At 45.0% G+C, this 24,037-nt stretch overlaps 1 protein-coding gene across 4 annotated transcripts in view; it reads right to left on the bottom strand.

The window, feature by feature from the left end:
• Window positions 1-1,705: 1,705 nt before the first annotated feature.
• The window catches only part of OSMR (oncostatin M receptor), a 52,851-nt gene continuing 30,519 nt past the window's right edge, over window positions 1,706-24,037 (bottom strand). For all 4 annotated transcript variants that reach the window (XM_081881410.1, XM_081881408.1, XM_081881409.1 and 1 more), the window contains 11 exons: window positions 23,037-23,176; window positions 20,307-20,472; window positions 17,842-17,918; window positions 15,933-16,155; window positions 14,328-14,513; window positions 12,106-12,207; window positions 10,467-10,628; window positions 8,228-8,395; window positions 7,574-7,658; window positions 5,542-5,590; window positions 1,706-3,347 (listed from right to left, as the gene is read on the bottom strand). In XM_081881410.1, the coding sequence (XP_081737536.1) occupies window positions 2,913-3,347; window positions 5,542-5,590; window positions 7,574-7,658; window positions 8,228-8,395; window positions 10,467-10,628; window positions 12,106-12,207; window positions 14,328-14,513; window positions 15,933-16,155; window positions 17,842-17,918; window positions 20,307-20,472; window positions 23,037-23,176 (1,793 nt within the window). In that variant the 3' untranslated portion in view covers window positions 1,706-2,912. The remainder of the gene's footprint in view (window positions 3,348-5,541; window positions 5,591-7,573; window positions 7,659-8,227; window positions 8,396-10,466; window positions 10,629-12,105; window positions 12,208-14,327; window positions 14,514-15,932; window positions 16,156-17,841; window positions 17,919-20,306; window positions 20,473-23,036; window positions 23,177-24,037) is intronic.

The raw sequence follows: 24,037 nt of genomic DNA on the forward strand, positions 1-24,037 counted from the left end.
CAGCCTGGGAGTCATTCTGGACTCACAGCTGTCCATGGAGGCACAGGTCAAATCCGTGTCCAGGGCAGCTGTTTACCAGCTCCATCTGGTACGCAGGCTAAAACCCTATCTGTCTGCGGACTGCCTCTCCAGAGTGGTGCCTGCTCTAGTTATCTCCCGCTTGGACTACTGCAATGCGCTCTACGTGGGGCTACCTTTGAAGGTGACCCAGAAACTACAACTAATCCAGAACGAGGCAGCCAGACTGGTGACTGGGGGCGGCCACCGAGACCACATAACACCGGTCTTGAAAGACCTACATTGGCTCCCAGTATGTTTCCGAGCACAATTCAAAGTGTTGGTGCTGACCTTTAAAGCCCTAAACAGCCTCGGCCCAGTATATCTGAAGGAGCGTCTCCACCCCCATCATTCTACCCGGACACTGAGGTCCAGCACTGGCGGTTCCCTCACTGCGAGAAGCCAAGTTACAGGGAACCAGGCAGAGGGCCTTCTCGGTAGTGGCGCCCTCCCTGTGGAACGCCCTCCCACCAGATGTCAAAGAGAACAACAACTACCAGACTTTTAGAAGACATCTGAAGGCAGCCCTGTTTAGGGAAGCTTTTAGTGTTTGATGTATTGCAGTATTTTAATGTTTTTTTGGAAGCCGCCTAGAGTGGCTGGGGAAACCCAACCAGATGGGCGGGGTATAAATTATTATTATTATTATTATTATTATTATTATTATTATTATTATTGCAACTCCCATCATCCCACACCATTGGTCCCCAGGCTGGCTGGGGCTAATGAGAGCAGCATTCCAACAGCTGGAAGGGCAGGCATTTTTGTTTTGTTCCTTTCAAAACGAAAAGCATCCTGGAGAGGCTATGACTTGGGCAAGACAAGTAGCTGGTGAGAGAGGCCAATTAGATGAGCATTTACTGTTCCCAACCCTAATCCTGCGGAAAGCCATCTAATTAGATTTTAATTTGACCCTGACTTGTTTTTTAGGAGGCAATTTAATTATTGCTTGAATTTCTACCACAGTTATAGATGTGATGTCAGCCGCCCTGAGCCCAGTTTCAGCCAGGGAGGGAGGGATACAAATAAAACTTACTTATGTGAGCCTAGGGACACGGGTGGCGCTGTGGGTTAAACCACAGAGCCTAGGACTTGCCGATCAGAAGGTCAGCGGTTTGAATCCCCACGATGGGGTGAGCTCCCGTTGCTCGGTCCCTGCTCCTGCCAACCTAGCAGTTCGAAAGCACACCAAAGTGCAAGTAAATAAATAGGTACCACTCTGGTGGGAAGGTAAACGGTGTTTCCATGCGCTGCTCTGGCTCGCCAGAAGCGGCTCAGTCATGCTGGCCACATGACCCGGAAGCTGTACGCCGGCTCCCTTGGCCAATAGGGTCGCAACCCCAGAGTCGGCCACGACTGGACCTAATGGTCAGGGGTCCCTTTACCTTTACCTATTAGACTCCTCAGGAACCAAAAGATTGCCCACTCAGTGTCACTTCGCTCTTGAATTTTATGGGCATTTTCTTGCAACACATGGAAAAGTGCTTTTGAAACTATTGAGGAGTTCTCAAAAGAGTTTCAAAAGTAACTCAAGTGGAAAGCATTTGAAGACCTGCAGGCTCCAGTAGAATGGTCCGCGATCTCAGTCAACATTTAAAGAAATCCCAAATGGTATTATTTAAATGCAAAGAAACCAGTAAGGTGCAACTTGGTTCTGGGCTGAATTTAATTGGGAAACATACAGTATGACTGGACCAGCCTTGTTGAAAAGTTGCAAGCATTTCCAGCTGAATTCCTTAGAAACGTGCATGCTTTTTGTGGAATTCAAGCTTGCGCTATGTTGAATGTTCTGTCTGTGCAAGCATGTCAGTTTACCAGATGGAACAAGCCCCCTTTCCTCCTCCATTGCATGTTCTAGGGGGGTCTCACAACACCCCCCATCCAATACAGGGGGAGCACAGGGGAAAGCCCTGTTGCGTAAGCGGAAGGCCTTGCCTTCTGCTGATGGGGTTCATTAGGCAAATCCTGACCTAAGAATGGTACACCTTTTAAAAATATTATTTTATTTTTACCCTGCTCTTCCACCTCCCAAAAGACTCCCAAACTGGCATACAAATATCAGTGCAAAGGGATTCTCTTCTCTCTGTGTAAAAGACACAACACAAAAGGAAAAGGGACTGGGAGAGAGGAGGGGATGAGCATACGATCCACCTTCCCTTAGTGGCTCCCTAGCTGGTTCCTCCCACCATTCCTCTGCCTTCAGCCAGTCCTTGACAGCAGCTTTAGAAAAAGCCACAATCTCAAGCCAGCTCCACGCGATGACTTGACACAGAGTGCCCTGGGATCCATAGGATCCAAAACTTCCCCATTCCCCTAACTGGATCAGCGCCGAAGCCATACCAGATTGAAAATTAAGCCATACCATGCTTAATTTCCATGCCTTTGTGCTCAGTAGGAATTAAGGGTGGAATGGAAGAGAAAATGAAGAAAAAGTTGCTTCTTTCCACACTGACCAAAAGGAGCCGGCAGGGGCCTGGGTGCATCAGAGTAACCGCCACCAAATCTCTCTCTGCCGCACTGTAAGTTCGTGGCCTAAATGTGTGAACCAAGCCGAAAGCAGAAGAAAGAGCACTTTGCAAATTCTTCCAACGAGATGTGCTGTCCCCATTTGCACCATGAGGAGGAATGTTTGTAAGGATCACCACCTCTGTTTGTTTCCACAAAAGGTAAAGGACCCCCGGACGGTTAAGTCCAGTCAAAGGCGACTATGGGGTTGCGGTGCTCCTCTCGCTTTCAGGCCAAGGGAGCCAGCATTTGTCCACAGGCAGCTTTCCGGGTCATGTGGCCAGCAGGACTGAACCATATCCACCTTCAGTGACTAGGATATTGATCTAGAAACAGCTCCTGTACAGAGCTCAACAGTGCATAGCAGTTAAACACCCCATTTCATCATTGGATCCAGGTGTGTTTGCTTTGGATTCTTGGGGCAGCTGGGGTTTGTAAACCAGTGGCTGGCTGGATTCAACAGAACCCACACTGAGAGGCACTTCTGTTTGAGAGAGAAAGTCTAAATCACCTTGACTCATTCTTGGTGGGTGGCTGATGGCGGTGCTTCCAAAACCAAAGCGCTCGAGCGGCTGGTAAGATGTCAAAGGTAAGTTGGGTTTCTTGCTTGCTGCCTTTTGTGACGGTAGAGTCTCGCAACCTTGTAGTTTAAAGTAGCTCCAATTTTCCACAAAAATTGGAAGTGGAGGTTGCTTGCTGCCAGGACCTGGACACGTTCCTATCAGCTGTAATTTGCTGGGAGGGGTCTCGTTTATTTCCATGGGTCCGGACTTCACCTGTGGAATCTACAGAAATCATGAAAATTAAAACCAGACTCATAAAGCTGAAGATAAAGAGCACTTCCTAAAAAAGAATGGGCTGGATTCAGACTAAAGTGTTCTCCAGCCACTCCTTCCATTTCTGTGGTAGATGAGTGTGAATTTAAAATATTTTGTTTCCCCTACATTCTCATTACATTCCAACTCACGGAGGGCAACTTGCTCAGGCCACTTCCTGAAGTCAAGAAGGTTCCTTGTGCATTTTAAGGTAAAGGGACCCCTGACCATTAGGTCCAGTCGTGACCGACTCTGGGGTTGCGGCGCTCATCTCGCTTTATTGGCCGAGGGAGCCGGCGTACAGCTTCCAGGTCATGTGGCCAGCATGACTGAGCCGCTTCTGGCAAACCAGAGCAGTGCACGGAAACGCTGTTTACCTTCCTGCCGGAGCGGTACCTATTTATCTACTTGCACTTTGATGTGCTTTCGAACTGCTAGGTTGGCAGGAGCAGGGACCGAGCAACGGGAGCTCACCCCGTCACAGGGATTCGAACCACTGACCTTCTGATTGGCAAGACCTAGGCTCTCTGGTTTAACCCACAGCACTACCCGCGTCCCTCTTGTGCATTTTAGAACCTTGGAAAATCAGAGTTCAGGGAAGTATGTAGGGCAAAAGGAACACTGGGCTAGCATATTTGTTTCTAGAGCCCCACACACTATTGCCCAACACACTCGGAACAGTTAGGCATGTTTGAGTCCAGCTGGATGTGATATCAGTGGGACTTAACATGACTTAACTCTCATTGGATTTCCATTAAGGAAGAATGGTTGATGAAAATCTTGGAATATGCAGAGATGGCAAAATTGATGGCACTGACAATAGGTATGATTTTGTTGTTGTTGTTGTTGTTTAGTCGTTTAGTCGTGTCCGACTCTTCGTGACCCCATGGACCAGAGCACGCCAGGCACTTCTGTCTTCCACTGCCTCCCGCAGTTTGGTCAGACTCATGTTTGTAGCTTCGAAGACACTATCCAACCATCTCGTCCTCTGTCGTCCCCTTCTCCTTGTGCCCTCCATCTTTCCCAACATCAGGGTCTTTTCCAGGGAGTCTTCTCTTCTCATGAGGTGGCCAAAGTATTGGAGCCTCAGCTTCACGATCTGTCCTTCCAGTGAGCACTCAGGGCTGATTTCCTTAAGAATGGATAGGTTTGTTCTTCTTGCAGTCCATGGGACTCTCAAGAGTCTCCTCCAGCACCATAATTCAAAAGAATCAATTCTTCGGCGATCTGCCTTCTTTATGGTCCAGCTCTCACTTCCATACATCACTACTGGGAAGACCATAGCTTTTACTATACGGACCTTTGTTGGCAAGGTGATGTCTCTACTTTTTAAGATGCTGTCTAGGTTTGTCATTGCTTTCCTCCCAAGAAGCAGGCGTCTCTTAATTTCGTGGCTGCTGTCACCATCTGCAGTGATCATGGAGCCCAAGAAAGTAAAATCTCTCACTGCCTCCATTTCTTCCCCTTCTATTTGCCAGGAGGTGATGGGACCAGTGGCCATGATCTTCGTTTTTTTTATGTTGAGCTTCAGACCATATTTTGCGCTCTCCTCTTTCACCCTCAATAGAAGGTTCTTTAATTCCTCCTCACTTTCTGCCATCAATGTTGTGTCATCTGCATATCTGAGGTTGTTGATATTTCTTCCGGCAATCGGTATGATTTTAGAATCTTTTAAAGAAGACTGAAAAACCTTTTCTAGTCTATATAAAAAGTAATTTCCCATACGTTAAAGACCACAGTGGAATTTGAAGTGTTTCTTAAAATGGAATTGTATGTAATTTGGGTTAGAAACCCAACATTGATGTTGGGTGAGGGGGAAGTCCCTAGTTTTGTTGAACTGGAATATAATTGTTGAGTAACAAATGTAAGTTTCTGTATGGAAAAAAGAATAAAATATTATTATTGTTTTTAAAATTCAATTAAACAAAAGCATGACCAGCTTAGGGCTTATAGCCAACTGAAGGGTAACACCAACACAATGACTTTTAGCTGTACAATGTAACTCCCTGCTCTAAATCTGCTCTGGGGGTTTGGGGGGAAACCCCGGAACAGATTTAGGGGCATGATGTGCAGAGAGTCACATTGCACAACTAAAAGTAGTTGTGCCAGCCTCACTGTTTATAGAGTCCTCTACTATCAGATTTTGATAGTGATTTTATCTTACCTTTAAAAGAGCTGCATCAGGATGAGGGATTTTCAATGAATTCTTCACACTAGAAAAGCAAGGGAGGGGAAAAGAAGAAAAGAAAGGTTACTTACTTTATTGCTTAAAACACAGCAGTGATAAAGTTATTTGTCGTGTCAAAGAACTAAATCCACAGTGGTCTTCTGAGAATCAGCTGAAACGGTCAAATGCAATTGGCGTGTTTGGCCACAAAGTTAGAAATGTATCTGCCCAGGTACACTGTGCACTAGCCTCCTTGCTCTGCTCAGAGTAGGTAACTGAAGATACCTGGCTTATCAGGGTCAGCCTAAGCAAGTTTGTTTTGTTATTGCCCCACCTTTCCTCCAAAGAGCTCAAGGTGGTGAATGTGGTTCTCCCTCTCCCCATTGCTGGCCCAACATCACCCATGTGCCAGTCAGAAATTAACTGCTGCTGCACCACAGCTGGCATCAAGCCTTGAAGCAGCACTTAAGACTTACCCTGTTAGGGTTACAGGAACTGTTCATTCTTACACTACTGGGCCATGACCACTGTTCTGAACCATGCACATATATATGTTTACAGCCAATGATCATCTCATAACTTAATAAGACAAGATATGAAAAGCCTTTGTGCATGTACATAACCCCTTTGCTTCAGCCACAGTTCAATAATAATAATAATAATAATAATAATAATAATAATAATAATAATAAATTTTATTTATATCCCGCCCTCCCCAGCCGAAGCCAGGCTCCGAGCGGCTAACAACAGTAAAATAATACAGCATTCTAAAATCAATTCATTATAAAATCAGTTTAACCAGGTAGCCTCTAATTAACCATCATTTCTCATTTCATCTAAACCAGGAAACTATGGTTTGCAGCTGTCCAGGCTCTGTGCCATCTTCCCTTAGTGGCTCCCCAGCTGGTTCCTCCCCCACCCCCCATTCCTCTGCGTCCAACCAATCTCTGACACCAGCTTTTAAAAAAACCAGGAACTCAAGCCGGCTCCAACCCTGGCTTGTACACAAGCTGGCAATTAGTTTTCCAGTTTGGTTGAAACAAGAAACCGTGGTTAATCAGAAGCTTCTAGGTTTGTTTGTTTGTTTGTTTGTTTGTTTATTCACACCACGAAGGGAAGAGCAGAAGGGCTGCACAAGCAGGTAGAAGTCCCATTCACCACACATTAATTCAAGATACCCTCACAAGATTGAATGTATTGCCCTCAGCTGAACTTGAGGGACGATTCCTACAGATTCCACATGTCCCTGTGGAGATGGGCATGCGCCACCGATTTGGTGCTGCCTTCTGGCTTGCACTCTGTATAAAGACTTGAGGAATGAGGTTATCACCCCTCTTTTATTGTTCATTCCGGGTGACCCAGCCACTGCCACAGTGTCCTTTCTCCTGGCAGATCAGGAGGAGCAGATGACAGCAAAGGTTGCAAGGTTATTAGCTGGGGCAATTGAAATAAGGTCCATTATTTGACTGATTCAGGACCCTAAAGTGTGTTTTATATAATCAACTTTATTTCTGTTCTTTGTATATTACACTGCTGTTTTGTTGCTATGGCCGATGGCCGATGGCTGATGCAAATAAATATTCATTTCAAGATACAACACCCCAAATGGGGTCAGTGGGAAACCCAGAAAAGAGAATGATGCATAAAGGGTGAAAGGATCAGTTAAGAAAGTGAGGCAGTAGCGGTTTGATGTACATAAGCACCTGTGTTATGTTTTTAACTTCATTGTTATCCCACTTACTGATCCACTCACAACTGGGTCATTCTTATCTGAAGGGCACTGCACCAGCAGTATTATAATCATCTTTTAGAGAGATGGTATGATAGAAGGGAGAGCACATACACAACCAACCCCCTCTACACTTTGAATGAAAATGCAGAGGGGGCCACGGGGGCTACAGAGCCACAGGACCTTCACTGGAAAGAACTGTACGTGTGGGGCACCCCTACACATGAGGAGAGACCCTGACTGGACCAGGGTCCCTCCTCACATATAAAATATTAATTTAATGAATTGTGCTAAACTCACCATTCACTTTTCCAGATGCACACAGCAAGTAGGAGCACTGATGGTACAATCACAAGTGGCAGAAGATTCGGCAGCCACCCATTTCCTGTTGAAGAAAAAAATAAACAGTATTAGGAACAGATGCCCAGATCACCCAATGTTATTTTAGATTGGTTTTCAGTACCAGGGGGGGAAATAGGGCCAGATAAAATTCAAGGGAAATGGGAAGGGTGGTTGTGTAATATGCATGCCAGATGTGGAATAGACTTTAAGATAGCTGATTTCAAAAAGTTTAAGGAACTACTGGGAGAGATACCATGGTTAGAAACATTCAAAGAGAAGGGAGTCCAAGATGGAGGGAGTTTCTTAAAGGTGAAATATTGAGGGCACCAATGCAGACAAATCAGTCTTCCATATCAAGGCAGGATTCATGACTAAGGACACATCAAACTTGTCTCCCGCTATGACTCAATAAAAGACAACTTCACATTGTCAAAACACAGCAGCTGATTAAAAATGACAGAATGCTCACAATTACCATACACATAAATGCCTTGTTAAAATATGCAAGTAACATTTAATCATCCAGGTAATGTGCCCAATGATCAGGGAACAACATCTGGAAGCCATTGCATTAGTTACCCCTGCTTTAATAAATTGACTATTAAGACTTACCATCATCAGAGAGTGTCAATACTTGTCTGAGGTTCTTAGGGAGAGCTTGTGAGCCGACACTGTAAGCTTTCACTCCAACCTCGTAATGTGTGCTGGGCTCCAAGTTCCTCACTGTAAAAGTCTTAAGATTTGGATCTTCAATGGTATAGATGCAATGCACTGGATGGTCTGCATTCAAAAACAAAGGCAATGGCAGGTAAACAAGCTCCTTTCTTCACTCAAGAAGAAATGAGGAGCCTGTGTTTTTTGGACTCCAGTTCATATCAGCCCCAGTAAACCTGGCCAATGGTCTTGGAGGCCAATGGTCTGGGAGCTGGGTGGCCACAAGCTCATCATCTCCATAATATAGGGCCACACAAATGTGGATTTGTGTGTGCATATGATAGAAATCCGAATGAAAATCACAATGATTTTCACTGATGTTGGGCCACCTATTCAGCTACCAGTCACCTGGATCTGGCCTTGCAGCATCATTTATAATGGAGGTAGCCCTTTCACACATGTCATACTGACACTGTATGAAACCATAAAAAGCATCCATAATACAGAGCTCAGTAGAAGAAAAATACCGTATTTTTCGCCCTATAGGACGCACCGTCCCATAAGGCGCACCTAGGTTTTTTTGGGGGGGGAAATAAAGGGGGGGAAGTTATTTCCCCCCCCAGGCCTGAGCTTCCCCCGACCCCAGGCCCCTGCTGCTTGCGGAGAGGTCCGCGAAGCCTGGACGTGCTGAGCTCAGCGCGCGTGGGCTTCAGCATGCAGGCAACTCTCTGCAAGCAGCAGGAGCGCTCCCGCTGCTTGCGGAGAGGTCTGCGAAGCCTGCATTCGCCCCATAGGATGCACACACATTTCCCCTTCATTTTTGGAGGGGGAAAAGTGCGTCCTATAGGGCGAAAAATATGGTACATGCCAACTCAGGGGCAAATAGAAAGTAGATTGGCATCCAGAGATAGAACTCCAGATTGTTTGCAGTAAATAAGTAAGTTTTTTGAACTCCCAATGGTTTAGCAGCAACAACAGCGAAAAGACTTCCACCCTCCCCAAATTAGACTGATCAGGGAGGTGGATAAAATCAGGACTGTAAGAGACTTTATGATCAGAGGTGCCCTGTTTGTTCTAAGCCCATGCACACCCCACCCCTGAAACAAGACACAATTTTGTACCTGGGCCAGGTGGTAGATCTCTTGGTTCTAGAAAAACAATAACACAAGCACATTTTTCCCGCTTCTACTAATTCCTAAATGACATTTGACGTAGTAATTGTGTGCTGCACCCTATTTGAGCATCATACTCATGTGTAAAAATGTGTGAGTAGGACTGCACAGAGTACCACCCTGATTCACCAAGTAAACCCTACCCTGGCAGCTGAGCATGTGGTGTAAACATTTGCAGAAGGGGGAGCATGGCAGTAGGGTAGCGCTGTGAAACTGCCCCCACCTGACAGTGGTGTTTACCTGAATGGTGTGAGGTCAAAGAAATGCAGGATCAGGGCACAACATGGGCACACCAAGGGAGCTAATCTCACACTCCTGTCAGCGCATGTGTGCAGCCCTGGACTCACTGTGACCCTCCACTGTCCAGAAAAGTGTTAGCAACACTGCTGTCATGGAGGGAGGTGTGTACAACTGTGCACACAAAGCAGTGTTAGAAACTGAGATATGAAAGCTAGGAGCTAAATGGCACCTTAAACCTAGGTTATGGGCGCAGCAATGGACTGTCTAGGTGTGCTTTTTTATAACAAGAATACGAAGCTGAAAATTAATGAACTGCAGCTAAAATATTATGTTCATTTTTCACATGGTCTAGTCCTTCCCCTGCCAACCCCCCTAATATTCTTAAGAGGCTCTCTTCTTCAGTCTTCAGAGAGTAGTTGGAAGTGGGGAGGCAGAAAAAGGTCCTCCTTTCCTTCCACTCTGCAGTTTCAATCTGAAATCTTCGGCGCAGTATTGCGCCCAGAGCTCAGAATCTGCTTGTGCTAATGAAATTCCCTGTCGCAAAATGTGCCTAGAACAATGAGAGTTTTGAACACTGACACAAAGCCTTCCATGTGATCTGGCACCCTGAGCAATCAGCTGGGATACATGAAGTCCTCTCAACGTGTTGGTCTTGTATGTGTGGACACAGAGGGAGGCCACACATGTTGATGGGGAAGTGGCTACTTGGTACAGAGCTCCCCTGTTGGTTTTAAACATGGGTGTGTTGCCTGAATACAAGACGTTCTGAGTGTTGAACCAATTACCTGGAAGTAATGTGCAGTTTCCATGTTCCTTTTTCACGTAAACATAGTAACCTCTGATAAAACCTGGGTGGGTTTCATTGAGATGATCAAATTCCCAAGTTAGGGTAAATGAATGGGAAGTCACTGTGTGTGGTTTCAGATTATCAGGTTCATGAGCTGGGTCTGGAAGAAAGGAGGTTGATAAAATGGTTATGTGCTTCTTGGACTGCTAATCTTTGACCTTGGCTCCATGGTCAGATTTCCATTTCTGAGTTTGCATTTTGAGAACATCACCAATTTAAAAGGAAACAAGGATATTGAGCCAACTCTTTCTCAGAAGTCCTCACTATCTTTAGAACTGTGCAGAATAGTCATCTCACCCCTGTTTCCCAGGACATACACACTCTAAAAAAACAACCAAACTTAGGGTTAAATATCAGGATTTCACCTAGACCCTGTTTTTCAAGTTTCTTTCTGCTAAGGAGCTCTGTTGTTTTACAACATCAGCACCATACAGTGGTCTGAAGGCACACCATGCAGCAACCTGGCTGAAACTAAACAGGGTTTTTTGGGGGGAGCAGGTAGCACATAGACTGGAGGCCACTTCATAGCCTCTTGCATACTAACTTGAGTTCAATGGGGAAAATGCAGGGTATAAAGGCAATAAATAAAGGCAATCTAGACAGCATCCTAAAAAGCAGAGACATCACCTTGCCAACAAAGGTCCGTATAGTTAAACCTATGGTTTTCCCAGTAGTGATGTATGGAAGTGAGAGCTGGACCATAAAGAAGGCTGATCGCCAAAGAATTGATGCTTTTGAATTCTGGTGCTGGGGGAGACTCTTGAGAGTCCCATGGACTGCAAGAAGATCAAACCTATCCATTCCTAAGGAATTCAGCCCTGAGTGCTCACTGGAAGGACAGATCGTGAAGCTGAGGCTCCAATACTTTGGCCACCTCATGAGAAGAGAAGACTCCCTGGAAAAGACCCTGATGTTGGGAAAGATGGAGGGCACAAGGAGAAGGGGACGACAGAGGACGAGATGGTTGGACAGTGTTGTTGAAGCTACCAGCATGAGTTTGACCAAACTGCAGGAGGCAGTGGAGACAGGAGTGCCTGGTGTGCTCTGGTCCATGAAGTCATGAAGAGTTGGACACGACTAAATGACTAACAACAACAAAGGCAATAAATAAATGCACTGAATCATGCACTTGCATGGGCTACAACCAGCTACAGAAGATGCTTCCACAAACACTCTCATTAGTATGTGATTCAGCACATGTTTAAGTGTTTTACTGAGTGACCCAACTCCTTTGGACTTTGCCTCCTGTTATAATAATTACAGAGACTGTGGCCTCCTACTATGTGGCCATGGGCACACTTTGGACATAGCCACAGCTATTCTGGTTATAACACCAGGGGCATTGTTTGCCAAATAGCAGGATTCTCCACACAAAAACCTGACAGATATGTCTATCTTCTGTCCAGCAAGCAGTGTTGATACAACTCATCATGCGCATTGGAACATGTCCATTGCTTGACTTCTGAAAAAACAGGGGGTCCACAGTACTTACTGGGAACCACTGCTCTAGAACTAGTTTTCAGAAGACTTGTTCAGCACATCATTTTCAATGTAGTCAAACATCACCACTGGCTTACCTGATTCATTAAGATATTTAGTCTTCTTTTCCAGTAAATAGGCTCTATCATCTATAGTCCCATACACCCGGAAAGTGTATCTCACATGAGATTCAAAAGCATCTAGGACATAATACATTTCAGGTAAGTATCTCTAATTAGGGATTGAAGTCAAATTGCATTTACTGAACAGAGCAAGCTATCAACTGAAGGATGTGATATTTAATGAATGAATGAATAGGAATGAGTTGAAACTGAATGTGTTTTTGCACGTGAGGAATTTGTATCCATTCTCCCTTCAGCTGTCTCTCACATTCCCCCATTCCTATACATAAAGATACATCCAGTCTCACTATTATTCAATAAATGTATGCACCGTGTCATAGCATCAAGCCATCAAAGTGCAGCGTGCAAGACAAAATCAAAACACAAAAAAACCCAGAACTTCTGGAACCAATCAAATTATTTCAGCAAACCCTAAGAACAATTAAACCATATTTTGATACTCTTAAAAAAGAATAAAACAGTTTATGCAGATATATGGATGAAACAACAGCTGCACCCATTCCTGAACGGGGATAGCTTTTCCCGTGGTGATCCAGGGATCAAAAACCTCACATTTAATTTACTGTAATGCACTCTGTATGGGGTTTCCCTTTCACTTAGTTCAGAAGCTACAGCTAGTGCAAAATATGAAACTGGAGTACTGAGTGGTTCATCAAAGTACACATATAATAATAATAATAATAATAATAATAATAATAATAATAATAATTTATTTATACCCCGCCCATCTGGCTGGGCCTCCCCAGCCACTCTGGGCGGCTTCCATAAAAACCAAAAATACAGTAAAATATCACACGTTAAAAACTTCCCTGAACAGGGCTGCCTTAAGATGTCTTCTGAATGTCAGGTAGTTGTTTATCGCTTTGACATCTGCTGGAAGGGCATTCCACAGGGCAGGCGCCACTACCGAGAAGGCCCTCTGCCTGGTTCCCTGTAGCTTTGCTTCTCGCAATGAGGGAACCGCCAGAAGGCCCTCGGCGCTGGACCTCAGCGTCCGGGCAGAATGATGGGGGTGGAGACGCTCCTTCAGGTATACTGGACCGAGGCCAAGGCCACATGCATTACTCTTAGTTTTTAAGGATCTACAAGCCACACAGGTCACTTGGATCTCTAATAATGATTGATTTGCTCCCAAACCAGTGCTATTTCTCTAGGAAAAGAGGTTCACCATGAACCCCTCCCTTGTTCTCTTAGAATGGCAATGGCACCCACCTGAGAGGTGCTGGAACAGAGTTCTGGCAAGTTCTGGCTGAAAAAAAAGCCCTGCCCCAAATGATGTACAGTGGTGCCTCGCAAGACGAAATTAATCCGTTCCACGAGTCTCTTTGTCTAGCGGTTTTTTCGTCTTGCGAAGCACGGCTATTAGCGGCTTAGTGGCTTGAAGAAAAAGGAAAAAAACTTGCAAGAACTTGCAAGACGTTTCGTCTTGCGAAGCAAGCCCATAGGGAAATTCGTCTTGCGGAACGACAAAAAAAACGGAAAACTCTTTCGTGTAGCGAGTTTTTCGTCTTGCGAGGCATTCGTCTTGCGGGGCACCACTCTATCTGCTCCTCATCCAGCACAGACAGACATTTGAATTCTTGGACCTGGGAACCACCAACCCTTAAGATCTCTGTCTTCCCAGTGTTCAGTTAGCTAGCCCTCATCCAGCCTATTATTGCATCTAGGAAACAGTTCAGGACATGCTCCTGACTCAGATGTTACAGAAAAATACACTTTACTCCAGACCTTATGACCACTCCCATAGCAGATGTTAAATAGCATTGGGGAGAATATGATGCCCTGAGACACCCTGTAGTTAAACTGCCGGAAGGCAAATGCTACTCTCTGGAACCATCCCTATCAAGCCCTCTGCCCCCCACCTATGGGGAAAATCCAAGGGAATACTGCAGTCAATGGTTGGTGTATGTGTGTATACACACACATCCCTGAGTTATTGATAAAAATTGGCAGCTTCATCACTGTACCCCCATCTTTCTCCTGGAGAAAGTCATCCATCTAACCAGGCAAGGCCAATTCTGTCCCCAAGTAAGATCAAGAATGAAATGGATCCAGATAATCACTTTCTTCCAAGAGCAGCTGTAGCTGAACTGCCGCTGTGCTCTTGAGCAGCAAAGTTTCAATTCCTCTTCAGCTCAAGAATTAATCATTCAATGACAATGGTATGCTGTTCCTACCATGTGTAATGAGAGCACTGGAGTCATTGGGGCCAAACTTCTTCCACTGAAAGTCACAAAGATGGGACTTTGGGTTGTTGCACCAGTCCACGACATAGCCATCAAACCTGCTTTGAGACTGCCAAGCAATATAAATGCCATGTTCTGTGTTATTCTGTGTGTCTTCCATGCTGCAATTCATGTTTCCTGAAAAGCAGTATATTGTAGCATTAGTTAAGAGCTTTGAGTGCTATCTCATCCAAAGGACACTGAACTTTGTAGTGTTGTCCCTGGAAAACTCAAGGAAGCAAGGCGCATATCACAACATGGAGAGCCAAAAGCTGCAATCGCAAGTATTTTGCTGCATCAGGTTAGACAAACTAATGAGATAATGATGACATCTGAATGTCAAACTTAGCATGTGAATGAGCTGCATTGAATCACGGGCTCATCCCTTTCTCCTACTCCTGTGTGGCCAGGAGCCAAATTTCTACAGCTTTCACTGCTGCTTCCTTTTAACCATGGTTTATCATGTTGTCCAGAGAAACTGTGGTTAACATTAACAATGGTTAGGTCAAAACACAGGTGAACAATCTATGGCCCTAAGGCTTTGGCCCAATTCCTGCATTTGACTAGGAAGAGAAAAAATAAGAAGAAAGGAGTAGCAAAGAGAAGGGGGCAGCAGAAAGAAAGTAGGGGGGCACTTTTATTCACTTGTGATTACAGCACAGATTGCCCTCAAAGGAAATGTGGCCCCCATCAGAAAAATGTTGCTGACTCTTGGTTTAAAGCAAACCTACTTGATACTTTTTTTCTGAAGATAGCTTCTTCAAATTTAACCACAATTGACGTTGAGTGCAGTTTTGGTTCCAGACAACACAGCAGGTTGTGGATGTTATGTGCTTTGGAAACAAGACTTCTCAAACTCTTCCTCTCAACCACTCAGGATAAGAGATGAGAGGGAGTGAATGAGGTGAAGAGGAAGCTGGGTTCATTTAACATCTCTGTAAACCACAGCTTGGCTCACACATAACCAGTCACTAAATCTGTTACAACCCCATGTGTACGTGTAACAGAAATAATACAAAATTGATTTTTTTAGCAAGGAAGTGTTACCCATCTCCTTGGGATGTGGTGGCAGGAGAAAAACCACACGATTTAGTATTTTGATGCACAGGATTAAGAACCCCACTTCTGAGTGAACTCCAAGACAGCCAGAAGCCCAATGTTTGTATTTGCACAGTCATAACAGTTCCCCAAAGGAAAATTAAAGAAGGTGGAGTTCTAGGTGTGCAGGGGTTCGCGTACATTTCTCAGATCTGGTAGGCATAACATTATCTCATTGGGACAAAACAAAACAAATTCCTTCCAGTAGCACCTTAAAGACCAACTAAGTCAGTTCTTGGTATGAGCTTTCGTGTGCATGCACACTTCTTCAGATACTGAAGAATCTGAAGAAGTGTGCATGCACACGAAAGCTCATACCAAGAACTGACTTAGTTGGTCTTTAAGGTGCTACTGGAAGGAATTTGTTTTGTTTTGACTATGGCAGACCAACACGGCTACCTATCTGTCATTGGGACAAAAGGAAGAAACACATACTGGAACAAGTTTAGCTGTACAAACCATCATCTTCAGCTGCCGAGATGACAATCACAGCAGGATGAGATGCGTCCACAGAGTTCCTTGCCAAGACGCTGATTTTGTAAGATGAGTTACCAAGGGAAATGGTGCAATTATTCAATGTGGGGCTTATGTCACTGCGATGTGTTTCAGTAGGTTCCTCTAACTTTTCCCACGATATCTCATATTTTACAATTCTTCCGTGAGCATGGAAGTCTGATGATGCCTGTTGGGAGGAAAACAAAACAATGTCCTTTTCTAGAATGGGACCAAGTTACTTTTGTTGACTATCCTTTATACGAAATGTCAGTTTTTCTTTTGGTATTTTTGTCTTGAGAAATCAGAAGCTGCCAGTTGACAGCAGCATTCAGGTGAAGCGACAAGACCAGTGAGTCAACTAGGCAGGCAGATTCTGGAACGACTCTCTTGCATAATGGCTTTTGAGTCTTTTTATTTTGGAAAGGGAAAAAAAACACCCATATAAAACCCCTGCCCATTATCAGGGAACATGGTTCCATCCTGTTCTTTGAAACCAACAGCTCAAGTTGGAGAAAATTCCAAGGCTGTGTACCCACACCTGTGTAACTTTGCACCCATTGTGTTCCCATTGCTGGTTTGGAACCAGAATCTGTATCGATCTTATTATAACAATCCTGCTGTTATTTTTATTATTATTTATTGAATTTATATACCGCCCTATACCTGGAGGTCTCAGGGTGGTTCACAGAATAAAATCAAAATATAAAATCACAAAATATATAATTAAAATAAAAACAACAACCCAATAATTCTTCCACCCCCCCCAAAAAACCCCCACATTTTAAAAGGGCATAGGATTTTAAAGGGAATTGTTCCTAATTAATTACTGTGTTTTGATGTGCTTCCCCGCTAAACCAGATTCAATCCAAATTAAGAAAAGTAATGACATCGAAGCCTTGCAAGCTGGTCAAGTGTACACAGCCTGAGTCAACTTATTTATCCAACTATCCCAGGACCAGCATTGGTTTTTGAGGACTGTAGGCAGACAATTTTCTCATTCCCTGCTACTGGATCCTTTTAACTGGAAATGGCAGGGATTAAACCTGGGAAGTATCAAGAATTGATGCTTTTGAATTATGGTGCTGGAGGAGACTCTTGAGAGTCCCATGGACTGCAAGAAGAACAAACCTATCCATTCTTAAAGAAATCAGCCCTGAGTGCTCACTGGAAGGACAGATCGTGAAGCTGAGACTCCAATACTTTGGCCAGCTCATGAGAAGAAAAGACTCCCTGGAAAAGACCCTGATGTTGGGAAAGATTGAGGGCATAAGGAGAAGGGGACGACAGAGGACCAGATGGTTGGACAGTGTTCTCGAAGCTACCAGCATGTGTTTGACCAAACTGCAGGAGGCAGTGGAAGACAGGAATGCCTGGCGTGCTCTGGTCCATGGGGTCACAAGGAGTCGGACACGACTAAATGACTGAACAACAACAACAACAACAAAACCTGGGACCTTCCACATGCAAAGCATGGTCCCTACCAAACTATTGTCTCTCCCCAATGAGATGGTACCCAAGCTCCCATTGTGGAATTCTGGATATATGGACAGCACTAAGGGGGCAAGAAGATTTGCTTAGACTGGTGAAGCCTCCTGGCCAAGCTTACCTATCCTGTCCTTTTGTTAGGGAGCTACATTTTGTCAGGATCAAAGGTTCTTCTGACACTCCAGTTAACAAACTCCTTAAAAAATATACTAGTAATTTCCCAGGGAGCCTCACACAATCAAACAGTAACGGAAGAATGATTTGTAATGCACAATGTATATGTGAAGTACTTTATCTAAAAAAATAGTCTAAGCCTTGCAGTTTTTAGTTATTAGCAACGGAAGGGGTGAAGTCTCTCATCACTGGCTGCATGACCAGAAATACTTACTTTCCAAAATATCGTTATGCTACAGTTCTCCAAAGATGAGTGGGTGTCTCTCCAAATATCCAGTTGCCCTGATGGAGCTGTAAACCAAAGCACATAAAACAGAGTTATACACTGTGGAATGGAGCTCATATTATAAAACTCAGGTGGGGAAAACAGCTGAACAAGGCTTCTTTGTCACTAGCTCCAACAAAAGATCCTAAACCTCTTGGTAGTGTGTGCAGGAATAAACTTGAGTGTGGTTCAGACACACACCTTATAACAATGGACTTGGGACCTGGGAACTATTACAAGTACTCTAGATTTCCCAGTGGAGGAAGAGGGAGAGAAAAATCCTTGCTGCCACTGCTGCATTATGAGGTCCATGTGGAAGATTTGCAGTCAAATCTAACAATGTTAGTTAGTATGTGAAGGAGTTAAGGATCACAGAGTTCTAAATTGCTAGAGTAGGCTCAGTGATGTCACATCTCCTCTTCTCCTGGAAGGGAGGAAGTAAGGCTTGTTTCCTGTTCTCTCTCTCTCTCTCTCTCTCTCTCTCTCTCTCTCTCTCTCTCCACTACATATTTCTACCCAATAATGTTCATGCCTGCATTTGCTTATTGTTGCTGCTTAAGGCAATGCATGACTATAAGTATGTTTTAAACTTACTTCAGTGTGTGGTTTGTTTCACTGCCAAACAGCTTTATGCAGCTGAACACATTATTAAAAGAAGGTTAAATCAGTGTTTCCCAACCGGTGTTCCGCGGCACACTAGTGTGCCGCGAGAGGTTGCCGGGTGTGCCGTGGGTGGGAGGCGGGCGAGTCGGGCTGCTTTAGCCCCGTGCGTGCTCTCCCAGCTGGAGAGGTGACGCGCGCCTATGGAGGCTCCTGCCATAGGCGCGCGTCACCTCTCCAGCTGGGAGAGCACGCACGGGGCTAAAGCAGCCCCCCGCGACCCTCTCCCGGCTGGAGAGGTGACGCGCGCCTATGGCAGGAGCCTCCATAGGCGCGCGTCACCTCTCCAGCTGGGAGAGCACGCACGGGGCTAAAGCAGCCCCCCGCGACCCTCTCCCCGCTGGAGAGGTGACGCGCGCCTATGGCAGGAGCCTCCATAGGCGCGCGTCACCTCTCCAGCTGGGAGAGCACGCACGGGGCTAAAGCGCGACCGTCTCCCGGCTGGAGACGCGGGGCTGGGGCGGGGGAAGCCCGAGCTTCCCCCTCCCCCAGAACGGGACCCAGAGCTCTGGGAGCTTGCGGGGCTGGGGGAGGAGGAAGCCCTCCGCCAGCCTCCAAACCATGTCGGGAGACAGCGGGTGGGCGCGCTACGCCTCTCCCGCTGTCTCCCGAGTTTGCGGGGCTGGCGACGGGGAGGAGCAGGCTTCTCCCCCCCGCCAGCCTTCTAACCAAGTCGAGGGACAGCGGGATGGCGGCGTTCCTTCGGAGGACGCCCGTGCTCCGCGCTGGTGTTGGCCAGCCTTGCGCACCCGGGGGATCTCCCCCCAGGAGCGCAAGGCTTGCGGGCGGCGCAGAGCACGGGGCGCCCTTCAGAGGACGCCCCGTGCTCCGCGCTGTGTTGGCAAGCCTTGCGCACGGGGGGCGCGTGGGGCGCCCTGAAACAGAGGGTTCCCCATGCTGCGGACTGTAGCCTGCCGCCCGATGCGCGGGGCGCCCTGAAGCAGAGCGCCCCTCGCGCCAGGCAGACATGGGCCAGCCCCACAAGCTCGGGGGACAGTGGGGAGGCGCAGCACCGCCATCCCACTGTTCCCCGACCTGGTTTTGGGGGGGGAAATAAAGGAAATTTTTTTTCCTTTATTTCCCCCCCCAAAAAAAGTAGGTGCGTCCTATGGGACGGAGCGTCCTAAAAATACGGTACTTACTATTTCATAATAAAGTAATTATAAAATACCGGTACTTTCTTTGTGTTTATTTGATGCCTATTAAAGAGAGTTACTTTATATATAGTCAATATAGGCACAGAGTTAATTTTTTAAACATTTTCTAATGGTGGTGTGCCTCGAGATTTTTTTCATGAAACAAGTGTGCCTTTGCCCAAAAAAGGTTGGGAAACACTGGGTTAAATGACCTATTCCTATGCTTCTTTAATCTGTCTAACAATAGGATTTAAGCTCTGCTACTACGGCTCTTTATGTGCAAGTCCCCATGGTTTTAAAACAGGTACCAGCCATTATTTCCCTTTGTTAGTTAACCCACACAAGTGGGTCTGTAGAAGACTAAATAAATTTACTGTATCTTCTTCCCAATGCCCATCATAGGAAGAAGGAGAGGGGGAGATTGGGGAGAGTGGGTCATCTACTCCATACGTTTTTTATTCTTTTGCCATTTTTCATTCTGCACATTCAAAAAGTGAAAAAGCTCCCTCTTGACCATTTCCCCACAATTTTTGGGAAATGTGGGCAAACAGCATCCTGCAGTAGAGGATTATAAACCTGGTCACCCCAAACTTCTTCCCCACAACATGAAATCCTTACCAGCTTCATTTGTTGGGATAGTTTTACTTTCGCTCCATTTGCTCCATTTCCAAAAATGTCTAGCTGCACCACAGCGTACTTTTAACGTGTAGTTTGTAAACGGCTTCAACCCATCTAGGATAATTTGGGGATGTGAATCTTTACTGTACTGCACTGTAACTTTTTTCTGCAAAACATGAACATTAAACATGTTTAGGGTCAAACTAAACCACAGAGCCTAGGACTTGCCGATCAGAAGGTCGGCGGTTTGAATCCCCGTGATGGGGTGAGCTCCCGTTGCTTGGTCCCTGCTCCTGCCAACATAACAGTTCAAAGGCACGTCAAAGTGCAAGTAGATAAATAGGTACCGGTCTGGCGGGAAGGTAAACGGCGTTTCAGTGTGCTGCTCTGGTTTGCCACAAGTGGGTTAGTCATGCTGGCCACATGACCCGGAAGCTGTACGCCGGCTCCCTCGGCCAATAAAGCGAGATGAGCGCCACAACCCCAGAGTCGGTCATGACTGGACCTAATGGTCAAGGGTCCCTTTACTCTTTACTTACAGCTTTCTATTGTTAAAAAACTTTTGTTGCATTTAAAATAATGTGTTATGCAATACATCCATCCACATTAGAAACTAATAAGATGCAGATCTGGGCTATATCAAAAGGAATCAAGTTTCAACCAGGACTTTTGTGTTAGATCACACACTCCAACACTGGTCAGCAAGAGGTCCTAAGATAGACCTGGCTAATGGTGGGACCTTTGTTTATAACATGGCTGTGATGTTGGTTTTCAATCTATATATTTCACAGGGTCTTTAAGGATAGAAGACTAGCTACGATTATGCGTGCTTATTTGCTTTGGTTTGAAAGCACCAACTTTTTGTGCTCACAGCTTTAACAATGAATGCTATAAACACATCCATGATTACATGGAAGCCAGCCCAGCTCAATATAGTAGTCTCATTCACACATCATAATCAGCGTTGGCTGGTCCACTGGGGCAAATGAGGCACTGCTCCACCAACCTCACTCTGTCCTCAGGCAGCCCATACCTGCCTGACTTATTTTTTTGCACCTGGTCCTGGCTATCAGCTTCTTCTTCCTTAAGCTCAGTGTTGCCATTGCGGAACTAAGTTGGGAGGAGGATGGGAGCAGAACTAGAATTAGTTGGCTTTGCTTGACGTTGACTGTGGCTCCACCTATTTCTGTCCTACTGGTCACAATGGGCATCCGTCACACCACCGATCACAGTAGGGCACAGTTTACAGCTTACAGTGAACAAGCAGATGACTCCCACTTCACTCCTTCCCTAACACAAGTAACCCCCCCCCCCCGTGGCTTGTTGTGCGAATGCAGGACCACTGTGGCTAGTTCAGGAGAAACAAACAACCAGGAAGACAATAACATAGCTAGGCATCAGGTTGGAAGTGACAGCAACATTTGGAAGCACATTTGGAAGTGACAGCAAATCAAATTTCATGAGCTATCATGGGTGCTTTAGTTGAGATTCCTGCATTTATTAGATGACGCTTGGTGTTCCTTTCAACTCTACAATTCTGTGATTTCATTTTGTTTCTATACTGCTTTATATTTTAAAGAAAAGAAGCGAAATCTCCCCTCTTGGTGTAGGGGAGAAGTGACACAAAAACTAAGTTGCTGTAAGCCATAAACTTCCCCAAAACTTGAGAACAAGTGTTTTCCTTTGTAAGCATTCGCAGGAATGCACTATATGCCACAGTTCTGTGGAATAAGATCTTGACACACAGGGATCCCTTCAGGAGCTGAAAGTTTTGTGCCACATTAAAAAAAAAATACTTTGCTTTTGCAGACTAATCTGGCTATTCTTTTTTTAAAAAACCATTGCATTTATTGAATTTTCACACAGAATACAGCAAGAACCATAACACTGTTAATGTTAAATTTAAAGCATAACAAATATAAAGAAAGAAAACCAAAACAAATCTATAAAATGGATGGGAGTAGGACCTTGACCAATACAATGTTACAAATTCTTGCTTTCCCAACCACAGCTGCTTATGTGTGGACAGGGGACTTAAGTTATTTTCCTTTTTTTTACAACCATGTACAATAAAACAACACCACGTTTCATAAAACTTGTATGCCTCTGGTCCTTTTTTAAAAAGTGTACATTTTGTAAGTACAGTGGTACCTCAGGTTAAGTACTTAATTCGTTCCGGAGGTCCGTACTTAACCTGAAACTGTTCTTAACCTGAAGCACCACTTTAGCTAATGGGGCCTCCTGCTGCTGCTGTGCCGCCGGCAGTGGCGTAGCGTGGGTTGTCAGCACCCGGGGCAAGGCAAGTAATTTGCACCCCCTAACCCGTGGATTTGCGCCCCCTAACCCGTGGATTTGCGCCCCCTAACCCTAACCCCCAGATGTTGCGCCCGGTGCGGCTGGCCCCCCCTGCACCTCCCACGCTACGCCACTGGCCGCCGGAGCACGATTTCTGTTCTCATCCTGAAGCAAAGTTCTTAACCTGAAGCACTATTTCTGGGTTAGTGAAGTCTGTAACCTGAAGCGAATGTAACCCGAGATACCACTGTAAGCTTTTCCTTTAGCACTAGTTTCCATACTTCTTAAAACAATCATGCAAAAGATTGCCGTCTAATGTTTTCTAAGCTCTCCGCCATCACTATAGGTTGAGCAATTAACAGGAAAGCCAGAAATGTTATGAATCTGAAAAAGACCACCACACATTTCTGTGTACTAATCATGTTTGCTTCTTACCTGTTCCCCATCACGAGAAGCACCATGAATTTCACATGACAGCGACAGGGCTTCGCTTATTTCATTTATCTGCCATTGTAACTGGATGGTAGTAGCGTTTGTATAAGCTGCACGGAGTTTGTAGGGGGCTGCAGGATGAACTAGTTTGAAAGGGAGAAAGAGAAATGTACACTTCTGAAAGAGCAATTTAGTGAACTTGGACAGTAAAAAAATGTGCAATAATAACTCTGAATTATTTCAGGATGGTTTCATAGAGTACCATGATAAAAACTGGAGATGCCTCTGCTGCAGTTTGTAATCTGTCTTGGGACATAAATTCAGATAAGAGGAAGTGAGAGTGCTGCTGCTATTTATAAATACAGTGCCTTTTTCTAAAAAAATGTTTAGGGGTGCTCTCATTTTCCTACTCACATTGAAATACTGCCCCTCAATGAAGCCAAACTGAGATTCACAAAATGTTTAGGGGTATGTGTCCCCCGCAGGAAAAAAAGCACCGTATAAATAAATATATGAATATTTATATATATAAATATTTATATATAAATATAAATAAATATAAATATATATAAATATATAAATAAATATATGCTAGTAGATACTTGGTGGGTAGGTCTGCTTGTCTCAGTTGTATTTTGGTTCTGCTAGTAGCCATTATGGTCCCTATATGTTAATTGTTTTAGTTTTATGTTACTGTTTTCAGAAGGATAGCTTATCAAATTGTTCTGTGCTGTCACAATAGCTTTTTGTGTTATCTACTTGTGATATTTGTACAATGTTGTAAGCTATACCAGTATACAGTGGTACCTCGGGTTAAGTACTTAATTCGTTCCGGAGGGCTGTACTTAACCTGAAACTGTTCTTAACCTGAAGCACCACTTTAGCTAATGGGGCCTCCTGCTGCTGTCGCACCGCCAGAGCACAATTTCTGTTCTCATCCTGAAGCAAAGTTCTTAACCTGAAGCACTATTTCTGGGTTAGCGGAGTCTGTAACGTGAAGCGTA

The sequence above is a fragment of the Podarcis erhardii genome (genome assembly GCF_964252035.2).
Source record: "Podarcis erhardii genome assembly, chromosome: 11".
Lineage (NCBI taxonomy): Eukaryota > Metazoa > Chordata > Lepidosauria > Squamata > Lacertidae > Podarcis > Podarcis erhardii.